Genomic DNA, 21,959 nt, shown 5'->3' on the forward strand with positions numbered 1-21,959 from the left:
ATAAGGCGCCGCCACCCACGGCTTCTCAAACTCTTTTTGGGTAGTCTCTTCTTCTCACTCTCTATCTCTCCTCCTCTCCTCTCCTCACTCCCCTGGAAGGACGAGTGAAGGTGATGTCTGTCTCCTTCTTAGTTTCTCTCTCTCTCTCTCTCTCTCTCTCTTCCCCCCCCTACACACTGACTCTGAGCCAGTTTGTTTACAACCAGGATTCTGATCTTCTGATATTTTATCTGGATTCATCAACAGTGTGTTTCTCTGCCTCTCTGTTTCTCCCTCTCCTCCTCCGCCCATCAAATTAGAATATTAATTAAAATGGTGCTCCGACAGAAGATGACAAATTGATGATTACGCTGAGTGTTGAGACACCTTCTGCGATGCCCCCCCGAAGGAAGTTCAGACACGCGGAGCTTCCTCGAGAGAACGAGAGCTTCTACCTGTAAACACACTGAGGAAAAAATCCACATTTTCTGCTGTGGTTCCCTCGAAGATTAAAATCCATCCTCCGTCTTCCTGAGGCAGATACATGAATGTTAGTTAAATGTGATTTTCTGGCATCTAACCTCTCTCTTCACATCAAACCACACGTATCTTTGTTGGCTTATTGGTTGAAGTAGGATCGAGTGGAGCGGTATCATGAATATCATTTGGGGAAAAGCCTTGTTTGCACTGCTTAACGTGACCCGACTGGGATTTAACACGGATCTCACTCATCCTGAACAACACAGGTGAGGAACTGAAGTGTGAAGGTGTCAGTGAGACTTCTCCAACCTTCAGGGTGAAGTCTCAGGTCCTGCAGCATCGTGTCCTGACCACAGGTCGTCCGATGGGACCACGACCTCTGACCTCAACTCCAGCTGCTCTCAGACCTCAGAGATATGAGTTCATGTGAGAATAAAAGAAGACAAATTTTCCCGGTTGACGTGTGGATGATGTTTCTAACTCGTGACGTGAAACTGGAAGAACACAAAGATCTCAGGATGAAGAAGAGGAGCCGGACACGTAGAAGACGAAAACGTCCACTTGGAAACACAGAAGAGTTTTCTAAATTTCCCTCGGGATTAATAAAGTATCTATCTATCTATCTATCTATCTATCTATCTATCTATCTATCTATCTATCTATCTATCTATCTATCTATCTATCTATCTATCTATCTATCTATCTATCTATCTATCTATCTATCTATCTATCTATCTATCTATCTATCTATCTATCTATCTATCTATCTATCTATCTATCTATCTATCTATCTATCTATCTATCTATCTATCTATCTATCTATCTATCTATCTATCTATCTATCTATCTATCTATCTATCTATCTATCTATCTATCTATCTATCTATCTATCTATCTATCTATCTGAGTTTATGCGTCATGTCGCGCCTCCTGCTGCTCTACAGGCTCCGCCCCTGCTGCTCTACAGGCTCCGCCCCTCGCCTGGATGTTCCCCACATGTTCCTGTTTGAACGAGTCGGACCCGACAACCTGCTGCTGCTGCTTCACAGGAGAAAAACAAACTTCAGCAAATGAGTGGAGCCATGAATCCGCTGAGATCATGTCTGGAAGAAGCTTTCTCCTCCAGTTCTTATTTCCTGATTGAGTGAATAAACGAGTTATTGACCCAAAATATTAAATTTACAATGGCGACATGTTCCAAAAGAAATGAGGATGAGTCTCAGTGACACTTTAATGAGTTCCTTCTTGGTCCACGTCCCATTTATCCCTCAAGTTTACTGGAAATCTGTGACTCAAAACAAACAAGGAGATAAACAAGAAACCAGCCTGAGGAATAAACGTGTTTCACTGCCAACACAAAGTGAATCCTCCTCCTCCTCCTCTTCCTCTGTGTAGATGCTCTGACAGGTTTGTCTCCGGGATTTCAAACACGACCTCAGAACGTTGACCCCGGGTGTGGAGGCCTTAATGGGACCTATAGCTGTTATCTGTGGGGATTGGATCGCTGCGCTTCATATGCTTCCACCTGTCGTCTGACTCGCCCACATCATGACAGTAGCTTTCTGTCTCCTGGAGTGTCTATCTGGTCCTGACAGAAGAGCCTATCACCCCGAGAGAGAGAGAGAGGGGGGGGGGGTGATTGGAGAGAGAGAGAGAGAGAAAAACCGCCAGAAGAGATAAAATACTGATAGACAGAAATGCGGGCCAGGAAGAGGAAGAGGAATAAGAGACAAGAGACGAGAGAGGACGGAAAGGTCCATCGACTGAAACCAAAAAAAAAAAAAGAAAAGAAGTGAGAGACGAAAAAAGAAATATGAGAGGAAAGAGAGAGAACTGCAAAAAGAGAGGTGGAGGAGGGCTGCGGGAGACAAAGGCAGGAGGTGTTCATCACTCAGTGGCAGCGACTGGTCGGTATCTGCATCTCGCTGTCATCTGCAGCGGCTCCTGCAGGGTGGAGGAGGAGGAGGAGGAGGAGGAGGAGGAGGAGGTGTAAGGGAGGAGGAGAGGAGAGGGAAAACCTCTATTCTCTCTATCTCTGAGCCTCATCTCCGGCAGTTCAGGAGCCCGCTTTCCAAGAGTGCCTCATTTTCAAATCTCTTATCTTGGCCCCACGTTTTAAGTATTGCAGTTTTTATATTTTTACATGTCATTTGCATGCAGCTCATCAAACCTGGCTCTCTCTCTCTCTCTCTGCACTTTTTTCCTTTTTTTCCCTCCCCCCCGTCTCTTTTTAAGACGTATATTCTCGGAGGGGCGCGGCTCTGCGTGAGCACGCCATGCACCCGGGAGGAATGTCATGTTACTGTATCGACTGTATCTGAACCTCGTGAGGGAAATATACAATTTTAAAAACGGTATTGTGTGTCTCTGGTGGAGGTTGAAATGGTTTGCGTGAGTGCAGTGGAGGTGAAGTGTGTGTGTGTGTCTGTCTGTGTGTGTGTGTGTGTGTGTGTGTGTGTGTGTGTGTGTGAGAGGCGGATGAGAGCAGGTTTCTGATTTTGATCTGCCTTCCTTTTCTTTGTATTTTTGGAGGATTCACACAGTGACCTCTTTGTTTGGGACAGTGAGTACAACCCTCCAAGCCCCTGGATTGGGGGAAGAAACCATTTCCTGTAGCCGAGAGATAGAACGAGAGACGGACGGAGAGAGAGAAAAGAGGGAGAGATAGGACGGAGGAGGAGGAGGAGGAGGAGGGGCCGGGCAGACAGAAGGGCAGGAATGAGAGTTGGAGAGAGAGCGAGAGGAAGAGAACTGGAGATTAAGGAAGAGAGAAAGAGAGAAGTGTACAAAAGGAAGGATGCAGTGCAGGGGGGAGAGTGAAAGAGGAGAACGGAGGAAGAGACTGAATCGGGCGATTGAGTGAATGATTCTGGGAGAGGAATGAATGAACGAGGGATGGAAAGGTCAGGAGAGGAGCAGAGCAGCACCTTCCCACCCAGAGGAGCAGGGAACATCAGAAACACTTCAAACAATAAAATATAAAACACTATTTTGAGAATGAGTCTTAAAACTATAAAAGTATTTAACTTATGAGTCGAGTGGTCCAGTGTAACCACACTCCAAATACTGTCAAGACACACGTCTGCAAGTCTACATTTATTTCAGAGATGTCAAAACATTCATAAATACATAATAATAATAATAATAATAATAATAGTACAATAATAATAATATAATAGTACAATCACCCATCAACAAAAGTGTGTTTTAAATAGGCCTCAATCTGATGAACGCTCTTCTGGAAAAAGTGATCAGAACTAGGTGACAACTATAGATTCAGCCTTTTGTGTATATTACAAATATTTAAATGCTGATTGACAGCGTCATTTAAAATGGAGTTTGTTTTACTAATATATAATATCCTGTACTGACCCTGACAATCATTGATTATCCATAATACTATTAAAGACAGACCTGAAAGATTATTGCACTTCAGTGAAAAGCCAAAGAAATTTATGATAACGATATGTATGACATATGTATATGCAGTTATTGTACCTGCTAGTTGACCTGGCCATAGTATTTTATGCTGACAAATTTTTTTATACCTTGTATTACTGTATATATATATATATACATATGCATATTTATTTTATTCTTATTTATTCAATGTATCAACTCTTTATTGTTCCCTCGGCACCATTGTAAATGAGGCTCTTATTCCTCGATGTGTTTTCCGAGGCTTAAATAAATATATTCAATCAATGACGATATAGAAAACATTAAGTACACAAAGCTAAAAGTACTTCAGTCTGATGAAGATATGTTTCATTTCCTGTTATTAATAACAGAACAGAAATATGTGAGAACACGACACAGTTCAGTGGATCCACAGACTCAAACCTCAAAGTTTACATTAAGCCTTAATGAGGGAGTCACTGAAGTTTATACACCATGTCGTGATAATATAGACTTTTTAATCTTTTACAAAATAAATATCTGAATATTTAATATCTTACTCTCCACGCTCAGTTTCCCACAGACCACGTGATGACCATTATAGGTGGTTATAGCCCAGTGTAAATCATATTAGACCTTATGAAACAGAATCCTCCAGTGAGACCGAGATGTGAACGAGTGATTTGCATAAACAAACAGACTTATTCCCCAGTGGCAGTAAACGTGTGGCCGTTGACAGCTGCACGGACCGAAGCTTAATCTGCTCATCTGCATGGTCCAGGGTGGGGTGGGGGGGCGGGGGGGGGGGGGGTATTTTTATGTGTATATGCACGTTAAAATTTGAATGGGGGGGCACACAATGGGGTTACTTAAGGGAAAGTTCTTCTTTTCCGTTTCCCATCATCTCATCATCGCTGCTATTTGGTTCCCCTGAGAGAGAGAGGGGGAGGGGGAGGGAGGGAGGGAGAGGGAGGGAGGGAGGGGCGGGGGGGCATTCTGATACTGAGAGAGGGTACGGAGGAAGAAAATGAAGAAATGAAATCAGCCTGGCATCATTTGCATTCAAGTTTTATCGGCGGAGGAGGAGGAGGGCGTTTTTGGGTCTGATAAGAAGAGAGAGAAGGAGAGAGAGAGAGAGAGGGCGTCGCAGGCTGAGCTGGAGGTGGAGGGCGGTTAGTGGGGGGGTGAGGGAGGGAGAGAGAGAGGAGGGGAAGGGAGAGAAGAGAGGAAGAGGGAGAGAAGGGGGAGAGATAGAGAGGGAGAGAAGGAGGGAGAAAGGGAGAGAGGAGGGAGGGAAAGGGAGAGAGAGAGAGAAGGGGAGAGAGAGAGAGGGAGAAGGAGGGAGGGAGAGAGAGAGAAAGAGGGAGGGAGAGAGAGACGGAGAGAGAGAGAGAGAGACGGAGAGAGAGGGAGAAGGAGAGAGAGAGAGAGGGCGTCGCAGGCTGAGCTGGAGGTGGAGGGCGGTTAGTGGGGGGGTGAGGGAGGGAAAGAGAGAGGGAGGGAGAGAGAGAAGGAGGGAGAGGGAGGGAGACAGAGAGAGAAGGAGAGGGAGAGGTATAGAAGGGAGGGAGAGGGAGGGAAGGAGAGAGAGAGAGAGAAGGGATGGAAAGAGAGAGAGAGAGAAGGGAGAGAGGGAGAGAGAAGGAGGGAGAGAGAGAGAGAGAGGGGGAGGGAGGGAGAGAGAGAGGAAGAGAGAAGGGGAGAGAGAGAAGATCGGAGGGAGGGTGAGAGAGAAAGGGAGGGAGAGAGAGAGAGAGAAGGATAGAGAGAGAGAAGGAGAGAGAGACAAGGAGGGAGGGGGAGAGGGAGCGAGAGAGAGAGGTGAGGGAGGGCAAGAGAGAGAGAGTGAGAGGGAGGGAGAGAAAGAGAGAGAGAGAGAGAAGAAGGGAGGGAGAGAGGGAGAGAGGGAGGGAAGGAGAGAGAGAATGAGGAAGGGAGGGAGGGAGAAGAGAGAGAGAGAGGTGAGAGGGAGGGAGAGAAAGAGAGAGGGAGAATGTGTGTGTGAATATTATATATGAATTGACTTTGTTAAAAGAAGGTGTGTGTGTATGTGCCAACACACACACACACACACACACACACACACACATGCTACAGCAGCTATAGTGAAGACAGGCTGGTGGGGGTGGAGTGGTGGTGGTTGGGGGGGGTAGTGTTGGGGGGGGAGAGGGGGGTTAATATCAGACCAAATAATTAGATTCCCTATCGTCTCCTCAGCAGCAGCAGGGCCGTATCAGGCAGATTAAAGCCCAAGCTCCGGGCTGGTTAATATTCATGAGGGTCCCGGGGTCCGGGCGAGGGGCTTAGACTCACAGACTCCTCCTCCTCCTCCTCCGGCTCGGGGGGGGGGGCTTAGGGCGACGCTCTCCACCCGGATGGAGCTCTGCCAGGGAGGCCTGACACCACGGCGCCGGGCGCAGGAAGAGGAGGAGGAGTCACCTTCATCAGTCTGTTGATCTCTAATCGATCAGGTCGGATCAAACAGCAGGAAACTGGAAATCAAACTTCCTCTTCTCCAAACTGTCACTGGTCATAACAAACCTCGTTAGATCGTCCCAACGCCGCTCGCCAGCCGCCAGGCGAACGCCACCGGGGGGGGGGGGTGACTCTCGGCCATCGGAGTCAAGGAGATGGCGTCAGACCAAGAGAAGTGAAAAGAGTTTGATAGCATCCACATCTCTGGCATCTGTGTTCTCCTCTGGCCTGGTTAATTACACACACACACACACACACACACCCACACACACACACACACACACACACACACACACACACACACACACACACACACACACGAGGCCTGGCCCTTTGCCTCTGATTCTCATTAACACACACGTGAAGCTGTGTGGGTTGTGTGTTTGTCTTTGTGCGACGGGGGAAAGCAACACAACAAACTCAGAGCTGCTGCCTGGAAGTCGAAGTGAATATCAACACATGGTTCATGAGCTGCTGCAGTTTATCAATCAATCAATCAAGTTTTGTTTGTGTAGCCAATATTCACAAATCACAGTTTGTCTCATAGGTAGGGTTGCAAAATTCCGGGAATATTCAAAGTTGGACACTTTCTATGGGAATTAACGGGAATAAACGGGAATAAACTGTAAATGTTGTGGGTAATTTATACTAACTGTATTTACCTTGTCATATACAGACATAAATATAAACATTTTGTTGTGTCATAGGCTGATTTGAGCCCTGAGGAAACTTTGGGCACTTGACTATATGCTTCTGCATCGTTGTGTCATTCTTAACATAGGTCTTTACACAGTATTTGCTAATGTACACAGCCTTTCCTTCTACATTGGATGAGGTGAAATGTCTCCACACATGAGAGAGTGCACGTGGCATTGTTCTGTAGAATAAGATGAGAAAAAAGTTTGTAAAAAAACACTAATGCAATGCCAGAGATATAAATAGTTAGACAAACAATTGGAATCGAACATATTTTACAATTGATGGATAAATGAATGGAAATAGTCTAGATGAACAGATAAACAATCCTCAATCAGCATGCTAATATATTTTCCCAGTAATATCATGGAAACTTACCTGACTAGTCCTGCACTCTACAGCAGGCCTCAATAGCCCTGCTGTAGAGTGAAGCATGCTGGGAGTTATCTGTGCATGTGATGGAAGAATGACCAGTGGAGGGTTGAAACTCAACGTTCCATACATCTTTAAAATAGAGTTTTGAATGATGTTTTTATTGCTCAGCATTTAATTCCCGAGCTTAACTTCCCACGGAAATTTACCGGAAACTTTCCGCCCCTTTGCAACCCTCATTCTAACCCCTGTGTGTTCTCTGCACTCGAGTCCTTCAAGTCGAATCCTCCACTTCCACAGTCTGAGGTCAAAGCAGCAGAATGAGGATCTTCCTTTAGTCTCCTTTGTGGTCATGTGACTCCTCTGTGGTCATGTGACTCCTCTGTGGTCATGTGACTCCTCTGTGGTCATGTGACGGACTGAGACCTGCAGGAGCTTCACAGCCTGTGGAGCTGCTGCAGTGTTTCCTGGATCCTGATGAGTCCACAGGATTCCTGCAGCGTCAGCATCTCCTCCTCCTCTTCCTCTTCCTCTTCCTCTTCCTCTTCCTGTCGGGACCTGAGTGGAACTACACTGAGGAGAAGCAGTTTTGAATATCACCGGTTTGAGCGTTTTCAGTAACGTGAGGATGGAAAGTGACATGTAGTGACTGGACTGATTTCTGAGGTCAGACATCAGATGAAGGGAAATAACATCTTTGAAGTTTATTAACTATCGATCAGAGACTTTTATGTTTTCCTCTCTTCTTTTCCTTGAGTGCAGTCAAACTTTTGCTGACGTAGCAGAACGGGAACTCCAATAACAATATTGACTTTAAATGAGAATGTAATTAATTCTCATATAAGAAACGATGGGACAGTATCATACTCTTAATTGTGACGATAAGTAATTACTGTGTATTTTAGATCTTTCACGAACTGTGTGTGTTGTTCTGTGTCTCTTGCGTTGTGTGTGTGTCTGAGTGTGTTTGTGTGTGTTTGTGTGTGTTCTGCTACTGAGCTCTCCCCATTGCCCTATCATGGTGAATTCCGAAGCCGCGGCCGTGATGAATTAGTCTGAAACAAATTAGCATCAGTACTTACAGCTCAGACGGCTCCAGCATCGGGTTACAAATTAAAACAAAAGCAGTCGTATCTGCTGATCAGCGAAGTTCTCCATGAAATACAATCTGCTCCGCCTCGGTCTTCAGTGCACCAACGACTGAGAGGCGTCCGTCCTAACGTCCTCCTGTCCTTCTGTCTGTCCTTCTGTCCTTCTATCCTTCTCTCCTTCTGTCCTTCTGTCCTTCCGTCCTTCTGTGCTTCTGTCCTTCTGTCCTTCCGTCCTTCTGTCCTTCACCGCCGACTGAGAGGCGTCCGTCCTAACGTCCTTCTGTCCTTCCGTCTGTCCTTCTGTCCTTCACAGCCGACAGAGAGGCGTCCGTCCAAACGTCCTTCTGTCCTCCTGTCCTCCTGTCCTTCTGTCCTTCACAGCCGACAGAGAGGCGTCCGTCCTAACGTCCTTCTGTCCTTCTGTCCTTTCCTTCTGTCCTTCTGTCCTTCTGTCCTTCTGTCCTTCTATCCTTCTCTCCTTCCGTCCTTCTGTCCTCCTGTCCTTCTATCCTTCTCTCCTTCCGTCCTTCTGTCCTCCTGTCCTTCTGTCCTTATCTCCTTCTGTCCTTCTGTCCTTCTGTCCTTCTATCCTTCTGTCCTTCTGTCCTTCTGTCCTTTTGCCTTCTGTCCTTCTGTCCTTCTCTCCTTCTGTGCTTCTCTCCTGTCCTTCTGTCCTTCCGTCTTTCTGTCCTTCTGTCCTCGTGTCCTTCTGTCCTTCACCGCCGACAGAGAGGCGTCCGTCCTCCTGTCCTTCTGTCCTTCTGTCCTTCTATCCTTCTGTCCTTCTGTCCTTCTGTCCTTTTGTCCTTCTGTCCTTCCGTCTGTCCTTCTGTCCTTCTGTCCTTCTGTCCTTCTGTCCTTCTGTTCTTCTCTCCTGTCCTTCTGTCTGTCTGTCCTTCCGTCCTTCTATCCTTCTTTCCTTCTGTCCTTCTGTCCTTCTGTGCTTCCGTCCTTCTGTCCTTCTGTCCTTCTCTCCTGTCCTTCTGTCTGTCTGTCCTTCCGTCCTTCTATCCTTCTGTCCTTCTCTCCTTCTGTCCTTTTGCCTTCTGTCCTTCTGTCCTTCTCTCCTTCTGTGCTTCTCTCCTGTCCTTCTGTCCTTCCGTCTTTCTGTCCTTCTGTCCTCGTGTCCTTCTGTCCTTCACCGCCGACAGAGAGGCGTCCGTCCTCCTGTCCTTCTGTCCTTCTGTCCTTCTGTCCTTCTGTCCTTCTATCCTTCTGTCCTTCTGTCCTTTTGTCCTTCTGTCCTTCCGTCTGTCCTTCTGTCCTTCTGTCCTTCTGTCCTTCTGTCCTTCTGTTCTTCTCTCCTGTCCTTCTGTCTGTCTGTCCTTCCGTCCTTCTATCCTTCTTTCCTTCTGTCCTTCTGTCCTTCTGTGCTTCCGTCCTTCTGTCCTTCTGTCCTTCTCTCCTGTCCTTCTGTCTGTCTGTCCTTCCGTCCTTCTATCCTTCTGTCCTTCTCTCCTTCTGTCCTTCTGTCCTTCCGTCCTTCTGTCCTGTCCTTTTGCCTTCTGTCCTGTCCTTCTGTCCTTCTGTCTTTCTGTCCTTCCATCCTTCTGTCCTTCCGTCCTTCTGTCCTTCCTTCCTTCTGTCCTTCCGTCCTTCCTTCCTTCCTTCCTTCCTTCTGTCCTTCCGTCCTTCCGTCCTTGTGTCCTTCCGTCCTTCTTTGCCTTCTGTCCTTCTGTCCTTCTGTCCTTCTGTCCTTCTGTCCTACTGTCCTTCCGTCCTTCTGTCCTTCCTTCCTTCCGTCCTTCCGTCCTTCTCTCCTTCCGTCCTTCTCTCCTTCTGTCCTTCTGTCCTTCTGTACTTCTGTCCTGTCCTTCTGTCCTTCTGTCCTTCTGTCCTTCTGTCCTTCTGTCCTTCTGTCCTTCCGTCCTCTAAATAAACCTGTTTGTTATTTCTGTTCACAAAGAGCAGATGATGTTTTGAATCTGACAGATGTTGGTGAAGACCAAGGCTGCGTTCAGCGTGAACAAGGCGTTTGTTTGAACCTTAAAATGAGCTTTTTATATTAAATAACATCTTTAGACAAACCTGTATTCTGACCTCTTCACTGGATGAACACCAGAAACTTTAGAATCCATTGTGTCGCTGACTTTTTTAATACACCAGGGTTTATAAACACGTCACAGCTGATTGGACGAACACCTCTGACACGCCCACCAACCCAGAGAGAACAAACCTGGAAACTGCAGCTAATGATTCTGAGATTTACTTCACTACATTTCCACAAATGGAACAATTAATAATAAAGAAGTCGTCATCATCATTAGGTTTAATATAGATATAACAACATGTTCTATGTGTGTGTGTGTCTGTGTTGTGTGTGTCTGTGTTGTGTGTGTGTTGTGTAATGAAGGAGGTTCAGGTTTGAAGTGTCCGGCCCTGGAACCAGGTTGTGGAACTTTATTACAGACGGATGTAAAAGATGTCAGATTAATGAGCAATGAGCATATTTATCAGCCTGTGTGATTATCTTTGGGTTGAATGTGTGAAATGTGTCGGTTAATAGGAAACACACACTTCCTGTTCCTCAACACAACAGCGTCCACAGCCACACACACTGATCAGCTGGTGTGTGAACGCAGCACCGCTGATAACACAAAGGAATAATAATCACTGTAAAATTACAAAAGAAAGCAATAACAGGGAAATTAGAATTTGATGAGTAAGTGCTGATTAGGGTTTGGAGATTTTTTTAAAAGCTGCCATCGGTGATGCCATTCCTGGAATATTTAAGTCTTTAATTCAGACGGAGAATATTCATTATTTTAGATATGAGATAAACTCCAGCTTCAAAAACGATGGAATAACAACATTTGAGAAGTGAAATGTTCGTGAAACATCAGATTCACACAGCGACACTCAGAGACACACACACACACACACACACAATCAGGCAACTCCGTCATGTGAACTTTGACCTGTGACTTCCAGCTCAGTGTGAGGACACAGGTCCAGTGCTGAGGGCAGGGCGCCTCCTGCTGGAGAAACCATGATACTGCATCACAGAGACAAGAGAATAAGATGTTACACACATTCCACATGTGTTACACTTCCAGTTCAACAACTTCCACTTCACCTTCTTTCTATTGTCGTTATCCACGGGAAATATGCTTCATGACATTCACTCTCGTCTGTGTTGTTGTGTTTGTAAGTTTCGTTGGAAGTTATAGAATCTTAGTGACTCACTATGATGTTGAATTTGAGAAGCGGTTTCTGTTTGTACTTATTATTTTACTTTATTTTACTATTTTACTTAGTATTATATATATTATACTGTATATATTGTATATGTTGCTATGTTACGGGCGTATTTATGACCCAGAATTCCTTGCAACCCGGACGTTCCTCTGGTTCACTGAGAAACTTCTGTTTTTAATAATTTCTCTATATTTCCTTAATGTTGTTTTGAAGCTAAACTTGAAAACAACATGAAAGAACCTGGAGGAAATAAACCTGACTTCCTGAAAACATTATTATCATTATTATGTTTCAGTCTGACCCGCACGTCATGTCTGAAAACAGCTTATGAGGCGTGTGCGTGTGCGTGTGTGCGTGAGTGTGTGTGTGTGTGTGTGTGTGTGTGTGTGTGTCATGGAGACGTGGGATAAACCTGTGTCCAGGGAGTGATTGTCAGAGGAAATACTCCTGGTGCCTCATATGGACAAAGACAAGATTGTTCTCTCTCCCTCCTCCTCTCCCTCTCTCTTTCTCCCTCCTCCTCTCTCCCTCCCTCCCTCCCTCCCTCCCTCCCTCCCTCCCTCTCTCTCTCTCCCTCCCTGCCTCTCCCTCCTCCCTCCCTCCCTCCCTCCCTCCCTCCCTCCCTCTCTCTCTCTCATACCTACAGACACTGGATGCCGACTCTCCGGCCTTTGTCCACTCTATCCACTGTGGATCTTATTATGGCAGCTGTGTGAATAGCCGCCTGTCGACCTCATCAGATCTTCTTTCTCCTCCCTTTCTTCTCTCACTCCCCCCCCCCCCCGGGGTCTCTCTTCCTCTTCTCTTCCTCTTCTCCTCTTTCTTCTCCTTTATTTTCTACGTGGCTTTGTTCGGCCCGTGCTCCCTTCATTTCCTCATTTCCATCTGTGGCTGTAATCACCGTCTGTTCGCTGCCAGTCTTTTTTATAACCCGTGTTTACCAGCGGCCGCTCGCTGGACGACAGCGTGTGACTCCGGTTTCACCAGCGGCAACAATCAATGCTTCTGTGATGATCTCATGTTTTCATATCAAGCCATATTGACCTGTGAAGCCGTGTTGATATATGCAGTTTAGAAGTAAATATGTATATTTAATACATTTCTTATCAGATTACTCTCGGTCCCTCTCATCAAAAATGTCCTGTGGTCATCATTTGTGCACTGATAGAGATTAAAAGATTGCTTTAAATATCTAGAAGCTGTGGTTACTGGCTAAAGTAGAATAAAGTAGTAAAGTTTAATATCACAGTTTTTATTCCATTCTACGTCTCATTGGATTCTGTGTCCGTAGTACAAACAGTTTTTCAGTGGAAAGGTCGCTCACCTCCCGTCCTCTTGTTTCTTTGTGTTGCAGAAGTCGAAGTTGATGTGTGAAGATCCAGATTGTTGGATCAGTCGACTCCCTCTGACCTCTGACCCCTCAGCTGCCAACTGTACCATCTACAGCCGAGGTGAGTGACGGCACAGGACACGCCTCCTCGGGTTGTGATGTGTGTGTGTATATCTGTGTGTGAACCAGAACAACAACCTGAACCAGAACCAGAACCAACTCAGTCTGTGGATAACAAACAGACTCTGAGTCCGTGTCTCGCTCCGAGTCGTCGTTAGGACAGTGTCTGAGTGTCCCTATTATTTTGTCCACTCTTCAGTGAAAGACTGGTATCAGCTGCTCTGGAAAGGCAAAGTTCAGATTCACTTTCAGAGTCTGAAAGTTGTTTTGTGTGTTTTCAGGTGACGCCTTGTTCTGTAAGGTCGCCCGGGAGCTCGTGGCGGGCGAAGGCCTCCTGGCGTCCCTGTCTCCCCCCCCCGGCTCCTCCCCTCCTCTGGCCCAGCCCTCTCCTCCGCTCGGCCTCATCATCCAGAATCAAGCAGCGGTGAAGGAGGAGCCAATGTACCCGGCGGCGCTGCGCTCCGAGATTCAGCTCCTCCCACAGCAAGCCGGCATGGCCGCCATCTTGGCTACCGCGATTGTTAATAGTGAGTATTGTATATAAGGCATGAAAACCTGAAGAATGAAGTATATATATATATATATATATATATATATATATATATATATTATATATATATACGTTTCCTTGATTGTACTATAAGATACATCCAGTGTTTTTATGTAGTTTCTTTTATCGATTTGAGTTTGATTGATATTCAAATAATCCCTTTTCTAACAGTGGAGTCAAAGTGTAAGTGAATTACTGAAGAGTTTAAACTGCTCTTCACTCTGATATTTATTTTATTTTTCTTGTGTAATGTTTCCTTTGGCCACAAGGTGTCACTGCAGCTCTTTGAGTGATTTCCCACAAGCCTCTGCTGCTTCCTGTCGGTCACCTCCTGTGTTTCAACGCAAACATGATCACGTTGCATCTTCACACTTTCATACGTCTGGTTACACAAATAATATTAATGAGTAGATCTTTGTTGTTCACGTGGACTTTGTGCCCTGTTGCCATGGATACAGCAGTGGCTTGTGGGTGTGATTGTCACATCATAAATTGTTGATATATAAACACATTAACGTACATACACATTTCACGATTTATAAATATCAGTTCTTGGGCTGATTGATTTTTTTTTTTAAAAAATCAAGATCTATGAATTATTCTCTCAGTCTATTCTCACAATATTAAAGAACACAACAAATAATTCCTGGATTCATCCTCTGATCCCAATTAACACTCTAATGTAATAAGTCCCCCCCCCCCCCTGACCTGTAGTCGTCCTTCAGTTAATGAGTCGAGTGGTTTTGAATCATCTCGCTAACAGGAGTGAAAACCATGACAGATACATGTGAAGCTACAGAATGAGATCAGCTCTTCATTCTGATTAATAATGTTTATTATCAAGTCGCTAGTTAAACAAAAACATGTGCATTTTATTAAAGGTTAAACTATTTTACATTAAATGTTAGTATAAGATTTAAAAGCCCAGTTTATCTGTTTGTGTGAATGTGACGACCTCATTAGTTGTGTTTGTGCTCGTCCCCCTCCCCCCCATCAGAGGACATCTTCCCGTGTAAGGACTGTGGGATCTGGTACCGCAGTGAGAGGAACCTGCAGGCGCACCTCATGTATTACTGCGCCAGCCGCCAGAAGCAGCCGGCCGCCGCCTCCTCGCCGCCGCAGGACAAACCCAAAGACTCGTACCCCAACGAGCGCGTCTGCCCCTTCCCACAATGCAACAAGAGCTGCCCCAGCGCCAGCTCCCTGGAGATCCACATGCGCACACACAGCGGTGAGACACGTGAAACCACTGAGGTCTAATCCCCCAGGGTTCTGTTTCCTGTTCCTCTGACTCATCGTCCGTCTCTGTCCTCCCACAGGCGAGCGTCCCTTCGTCTGTCTCATCTGCCTCTCGGCCTTCACCACCAAAGCAAACTGTGAGCGCCACCTGAAGGTGCACACGGACACGCTGAACGGCCTGTGTCACGGCTGCGGCTTCGTCTCCACCACCAGGGACATCCTGTACAGCCACCTGGTCACCAGTCACATGGTCTGTCAGCCGGGGTCCCGCAGCGAGGTCTACTCCCCCGGCCCGGGCCTGCCCAAGCTGCCGCTGTCCACCGGTGAGTCGCAGCATCCGGGAACACTGTGGAGAATACTGTGGGTTAGAATTGGAACCAGATTATGAACCTGAACTCTCCAACTAGGGGGCGCTGTCTTGTCGTCTTTAATCTGTGTTAGTGGCTAAAAGAAAACCGAACTTCCCTGAAGGACAGAACATATTATTCATCTTCCTTTTCTTCTGATGTTCTGTTATAATTTACCTTTAGCATTGAGGAAACATGACAATGATTGAACCGTACAGGGTTCTGTCCGTGTGGTAAAGCGTGTCAGCGTTCGATATCCGTGTCTGCTCAGTTTGACTGTTTGCTAACCTGGACTTTCCTTCCCAGGTCTCAGTCCAGGAGACTCCGGTGTGGTGCTGAAGTGTCAAGTGTGCGGCCACAACTCGGACTCTCCGGCTCAGCTTCAGCAGCACGTACGAACCCACCTGGAGGTCATGGTCCCGGCCGAGCGGAGCCCCACCCCTCGCCAAATCACCCCATCGTTAGTCGACGCCCCTCAGCTGTCCCCTCACGACAGGGAGCCCCTCGCCGGTGTCCCTAAACCGGACTCGTGCAGCCCGGGTGCTAACGGCAGCTCGGCCACGCCCCGGGACTACAGCTCTCCTGGAGCAGCAACCACTGAGCTGAAGATAAAGGAGGAGCCGCATTCAGACTCAGAGATACAAGAGATGGAGATCACTGAGGCTGGAGAGGAGGAGGAGGAGGAGGCTGGTGGAGAGAAGAGGAAGCAAGAAGACAGAAGGAAAACAAGGGACAGTCAGGGTCACATGGCCAGCTCCTCCAGTCAGACGTCAGGTTCTCCCAAGAGTCCGGCCACCGCCACCGTGAAGGCAGAACCCACCAGCCCCACCCCCGGGTCCAGCCCCGCCCCTGTGGGAGGGGCAGAGTCCGTTCTTCCCGGAGGAGCAATGTTCTTGCCACAGTACATGTTTAACCCCGAGGCGGCCATTTTACCACAGGCCTCGGAAATACTGGCAAAGATGTCGGAGATGGTCCACAGTCGTCTGAAGCAGGGACAGACGGCGCCGCAGAACAACCCGGCTGCGTTTTTCCCGGCTGGTTCGACGGCATCCGGCGCCGCTGCCACGCCACCTCACAAAGGCGCCACCTGCTTCGAGTGCGACATCACCTTCAACAACATCAACAACTTCTATGCACACAAGAGGCTGTACTGCTCCAGCAGGCACCAGGCGGAAGGAGACACCTCGGCTTCGGGTCCTGGACTAACGAGGGACGCCACCTCGGCCTCGGTGCCGTCCAGCGGAGCACATGGCTCCTCCTCCTCGCCTCAGGGCGGAGCAGCAAGTCGAGCTGCCTCGGCTTCTCCCGCGGACTCTGACTCCCCCGCCGGAGCGACAGAACCCAGGAGAGCGGTGGAGGTGAAGACAGAGACTCCTGCAGTGAGAGAGGGAATATCGTCTTCTTCTGAAGGGGAAGGCGGGGCTACAAGTGTGGGAGGAGGTGGCGTCGGAGGAAGAGCGAGCGAAGGCAGCCAGAGTCCAGCGAGCGGTTCTGCCGAGGACCAGGAAGACGATCCCAACAGAACCTTCTGCCTGGCCTGCAACATCCGCTTCAGCCGCCATGAGAACTACACGGTTCACAAGCGTTTCTACTGCGCGTCACGCCACGACCCGACCAACCACCGGTCCGTGCACATGGCCAAGGCCACCACCGGAGCAGCCTTCCACCCCCAGCCCATTCGCACACGCAAGCGGAAGAAGATGTACGAGATCCACATGGCCAGAACTGAGGCTTTAGCTAATGCTGCCGCTGCCGCCGCCGCCGCCGCTGCTTCCGCGGCTGCCTCGGCTCCGTCCCCCTCGGTTCTGGGCTTGGCGGTGAAGCAGGAAGTTTCTCCCGGTGCGCCCGGCGGCTCCAGCCCCGAAGGAGACGGCCCGATCGACCTGAGCAAGAGACCCCGGCTGAGAGAGGTTCCACGGCACAGCAGCAGCAGCAGCAGCAGCGTCCTCCCGGCCCTGCCGCTCACAGACTACCACAAGTGCACCGCCTGCAGCATCAGCTTCAACAGCATCGAGAACTACCTGGCCCATAAGACCTACTACTGCCCGGCCACCACACTCCAGCCGCACACCATGGAGCAGCTGCACCGGCTCAAGAGATCCGCCTCCACCTCGCCCAAAAGCCGGCCTCAGCAGGACCGGCCGGACCTCCTGCACCCGATGGAGGCGAAGGCTCTGCCCGCCGAGTGGGTCGCTCAGACCCGAGGCTCCTCCTCCAGCCCTAGAGCGTCTGCCTTACCGGCCTCGGACGCCACGTCTCCTCCTCACCCCACCACCACGCTGGCAGCCATCCCGGGAGCTGGAGCCAAAGGAGCCGGTGCTGCTCCTCCTCAGGTGGTCTGCCCGTACTGCCCCAACCGACCCATCGCCGGGGACCTGGTGGAGCACTTCAGGACCACCCACAGCCTTGTGGCGACCATTCAGCCACCGCAGGAGGTCCTGCCGCAGCCGGGAAGCCGCAGCCCGAGCCTTAGTCCCAGAGACGGAGCTGCTGCACCCCCCCACAGCCAGTCCAGACCGGTGTCCCGGGTTCACAGAGACAGCATCAACGGGCAGGCCAGGAGCGCAACCAGTTCTCCTGTTTCCCCGCGGGTGAACAGCACTCCCTCCCCGGGGGGGGGTGCTTCCCCTCCGGCCGGCTCCCCTCTGCCCATGTCCCCCCCGGCGCCTCCCTCTCTGACTGTGTCACCTGTGCCTGAGGTCCTGAGGGAGCCGGTGGGATCCTCCCTCCTTCCAGACAAAGCCAACGTGACGGTGATCTCCGGTCACATCTCCGCCCCCCCGTCGGCCCAGACCCCCGGCCTCAAAACCACGGTGATCTCCCCCGTCCAGAACGGGAACTCCCGCTTCTGCCGACTCTGCAACATCAAGTTCAGCAGCCTCTCCACGTTCATAGCTCACAAGAAATACTACTGCTCCTCCCACAGTGCCGAACACGTCAAGTGAGCCCAGAGGTTCTCGTCTAACTCCTCCTCCTTCCCTCCCTTTCTCTCTCTGAGCGGCGTCTTCCCCTTCGCCGAGCTCCACGAAGCTCCTCCCACCCGGGTGCCAGGCTGGCGCTCAGCTGACGTGACTCTAAATGACAATGAATGACTGTTACTCACCTGACGGGTCGCCGCCCGGTGGCTGCAGGTGGCGTTACGAACACACAGTGATTATCCTCCTTCTATGGGTCAAAGTGTGAAGGACACTAAGAGCTGAGGAGAGGTCGCTCTCTGTCTTCGTACCCGACATCTCCCGCTCCCAGGCCTCATTGTGTGTTGCATCATGGGACGTTAAAGTGTGTGTTTATGATGGTAGTGATTAGATTCCGACTGTTGGACGGAGACGATGATCTCACGGTAACGACGATGCTGATTTGAATCTTTCCGGAGCTGAGCGGTCGTTTCTCTTTGAAGGAAAAGACCCGATCGTTGTTCATTTTTTTTAAGACCTGTGCATAGTGTATGATGTCTGAAGAAATAATTCTATGATGCTTTTGGTTTCAACACTGGCTCTTTTTTTTTTTTGTTGCTCACTATAGAAGCTAAAGTGTTTTTAGCTGGAAACAGATGTTATCACGATGTTACTAATTCCTGAAGGGTGATATTTCCAAATGGACGACTTTTCCTTTCTTTTCTTTTCTTTCTTTCATACACACAAATTTTTTTATTTTCTCTTTAAAACACAAGGGAGAAAAAAATGTGAAATATTTATCTAGTCCTCACTGATTTCATGTCAACAGAAAACTACCTAGTGTCTGAGAGTATTTGTATTTTTTATTTGTATATTTTTCATACTGTTGGAAGGAACCGCTCGGAGCCGGCTGTGTCGAAGTGTATTTTCTAAATGTAGATATGTAATATCTTCTCACAGTAATCACACTGAACTCTGTTATCACGTTAACCTGTCGTGTTCTGCTCGAGTCTTTAATTGACGCCGAGATCTGCGAACCGCTGAGTGTTTATTTTTATCCCTTCTTGTTCTTGGCTGACTAGCAACGCGCTCGGAGCAGCTTCTCACTCACAGCTTTTCACATCAGGTCGGAGAAGAGAGAGTTTCTGACTCTGTTGCATTCGAGCGTCAGGGAGAAGTTTCTCCGATGTTAAGGTACAAAAAACCACACGTTTCACTCTTTAGTTTCTCACTCTGACTCTGTGCGTCTCGTTTCCAGACGTCGACACAACACACATCAGTGCTTTGGTTTCTTTTTTTCTGTTTGATGATTGTATTTCTGTCCGGTAATGAAGGCTCAGCAGGGAAAAGTCACATGTTAGAGAAACACCTCACACAGACGAGGAAGCACATCTGTAATAACCACTTACTGTGGCCCCGTGGTGTGTGTGTGTGTGTGTGATCTCACACACACACACACACACACAGTTAACGCCACAGTTTCCCACGCTGCTTTTGGAGTTGCAATACAGTGTTAGTCAGAACTGTGAACTTGTGTTTTTATCCTGAAGCTAAAAAACTAAATTGGTATTTTTTTCTCCCATAAATCCTGAGAGATGAACGTTTCCTGCAGGATTCGACCGTTCAGGTCAACAAGTGGAACTTCACGACACTAAAACTCCAAACTTACAAACAGCAAGTAGCTGAGATGCTCAGCAGTGGAGGACGTGGACCAGTTCATGTTAGAATGAATCGATAAGATGCTAATATCTCGGTAAACGTACGAACCCAGGACAGATCTGAACTTTAATTCAGCAGGTGTCAGAAAGTCGTACTGTCACCGAGTGAGATTCGTTTGCTTTTGTTTCTTTCGTCTCTGTAGATCCGACGATCAATATTCTTTTAGCTCAGATTTGTTCTCCACCAGCTTCGGGCTTTTTAGCAGCTAAACGCTACGTTGCTTCGTTCACCTGTTGCGAGAAAGTTAAATCATGAGAGACACAACAAACGAAAGAGTCAAATAAATAATCCAATTCTTGCAGTTTTAATGAATCCAGAGTTATATGTTTATTATAACAACAGGTAATTTAGACCTGAGATTAAACTCTGCTCTTTCTATCAATCACAAACTACAAAGTTCTTTTACAGTTTGACGTCATGAACTCCCAGAGACTGTAAATACAAGTGGACGACATGTCTCTTCATCCTCCCACTGTACAAAATGAAGGAAAAACATCTCGGATACTAAAGCTGCCAACGTCTTGTGGCATCAAGGTCCCGCCCACTCACGCTCTCGACCAATCACGAGTCAGTCTCAGCTGTCAATCAATGCGTTTCAAATAAGTAATTAAAACCAAACGTATCAGTTCCTAAAATGACAGAAACCACCTTTGAAATATATTGAATAGATTTCTTTAGAATGGTCCTATCTGCTAACAGCCACCAGGGGGCGACAAAGAGGTTTTGGCGCCGTCATGTCGTCCATCTTTACATTACCCCCCCCCCCCGTTCTGCGACAGTTTGAAGTTTTTATCCGACACATGTTTACAGTTGTGCTGGTTAATGTCTCGGTTCTAAAAGTGAGAGAAGAAGAAGAAGAAGAAGCAGATTGAGGAACTTGCTGGAAAATCAACCTCGAAACTTCCCCCCCCCCCCCCCTTTTTATTGCACTGTGTTGTATAAAAATGTGCTTAATGTTTTCAGTTGTTTTGTAATATATTTATGTTCTGTAGCACTTTCCCCCTTTTTCTAAACGCATCGTGGTTCCAGCTCGAAGGACTTTGTCGATTCACCATCGCTGAAACTTTTAAAATGTGTTTTGTTGATGATTAATCTCGGACGTCCACGATGGATAGAATCACAGCGAGTGTCAAAACTGTTATTTTTCCATATTTTTTGTTCATTTCATTTCAGTTCCACTACACTCTTGTCCAAACTATGCATGGGAAATAAAAAAAGTTCTGAGAGACACTGATGACGACTGCGGCTTCGAGTTCTTTCACTTCGAGGTTTTGTTTGTGCGACGCCGACGCTCTCGTCTTCCACCTGAACGACCTTGACTTGTGTTTGATTCTCTGCTGTCAACTCGCCTCCTTTCACAGGAAAGTTCCCGGAGCTCGACGTGTTTCTGACGAACGTCCGAGTGAATCATCGTCTTTTGTTTCAGAATAACGAGCTGTAGCTCCAAGGCTGCTCCAATCAAAGACTGAATGTTTTCACAAAAACCTCCAGAGCTGAAAAATTAGGGTTTTTTATTATGTGTGTTATTTCTCAGTGATGCAGATATTGACAGATTATAATAAAACTACAAACAAGACTTATAACTGATCTTCTGCATTCGGTCAGAAATGATTTAGGTAAAGTCTGTGATACTGTCTCTGGAGGTTCAGATGTAACCTGATGGTTCAGGTTTATTTTCTACTTCACTTTAATTCAGATTCAATGAAGTGTCATTAATTTTGTGACTCTTGATATTTCTCCACGTCTGTCGTTCTTGACATTGATCTAAAGTCTCGTTTGCTGTGATGTAACTGGTTGAAAGCAGCAGGGACACGAGGCTGGAGGAGGAGGAAGCTGAATAATCACCTACGTTTAACTTGCACATGTTTATGAGTCTGAACTTCATCTGCAGCTCGACAACTGAGAGAAAATGTGAAACTGTTTACGTGAATACACAACAATCTGTTTAAATACTGTTTAAACTATTTAGGGTTCAATTATTTTAAGAAGGATGTCCAATAACACCCGGTCTGCTGAGCATGTCCATCCGGTTTACATGTGTAAAGGTGCAAAACAATACGATTGATCGAC

General features: G+C 47.6%; 1 protein-coding gene across 1 annotated transcript in view; it reads left to right on the forward strand.

The window, feature by feature from the left end:
* zfpm1 (zinc finger protein, FOG family member 1) overlaps positions 1-21,123 on the forward strand; it is a 46,035-nt gene extending 24,912 nt beyond the window's left edge. The window contains exons 3-7 of the mRNA XM_061077308.1: positions 13,045-13,141; positions 13,422-13,667; positions 14,688-14,921; positions 15,010-15,252; positions 15,583-21,123. Coding sequence (XP_060933291.1) covers positions 13,057-13,141; positions 13,422-13,667; positions 14,688-14,921; positions 15,010-15,252; positions 15,583-18,221 — 3,447 coding nt within the window. The 5' untranslated portion in view covers positions 13,045-13,056 and the 3' untranslated portion in view covers positions 18,222-21,123. The remainder of the gene's footprint in view (positions 1-13,044; positions 13,142-13,421; positions 13,668-14,687; positions 14,922-15,009; positions 15,253-15,582) is intronic.
* Positions 21,124-21,959: the final 836 nt, after the last annotated feature.

Source organism: Limanda limanda, chromosome 8, assembly GCF_963576545.1.
Source record: "Limanda limanda chromosome 8, fLimLim1.1, whole genome shotgun sequence".
Classification (NCBI taxonomy): Eukaryota; Metazoa; Chordata; class Actinopteri; order Pleuronectiformes; family Pleuronectidae; genus Limanda; species Limanda limanda.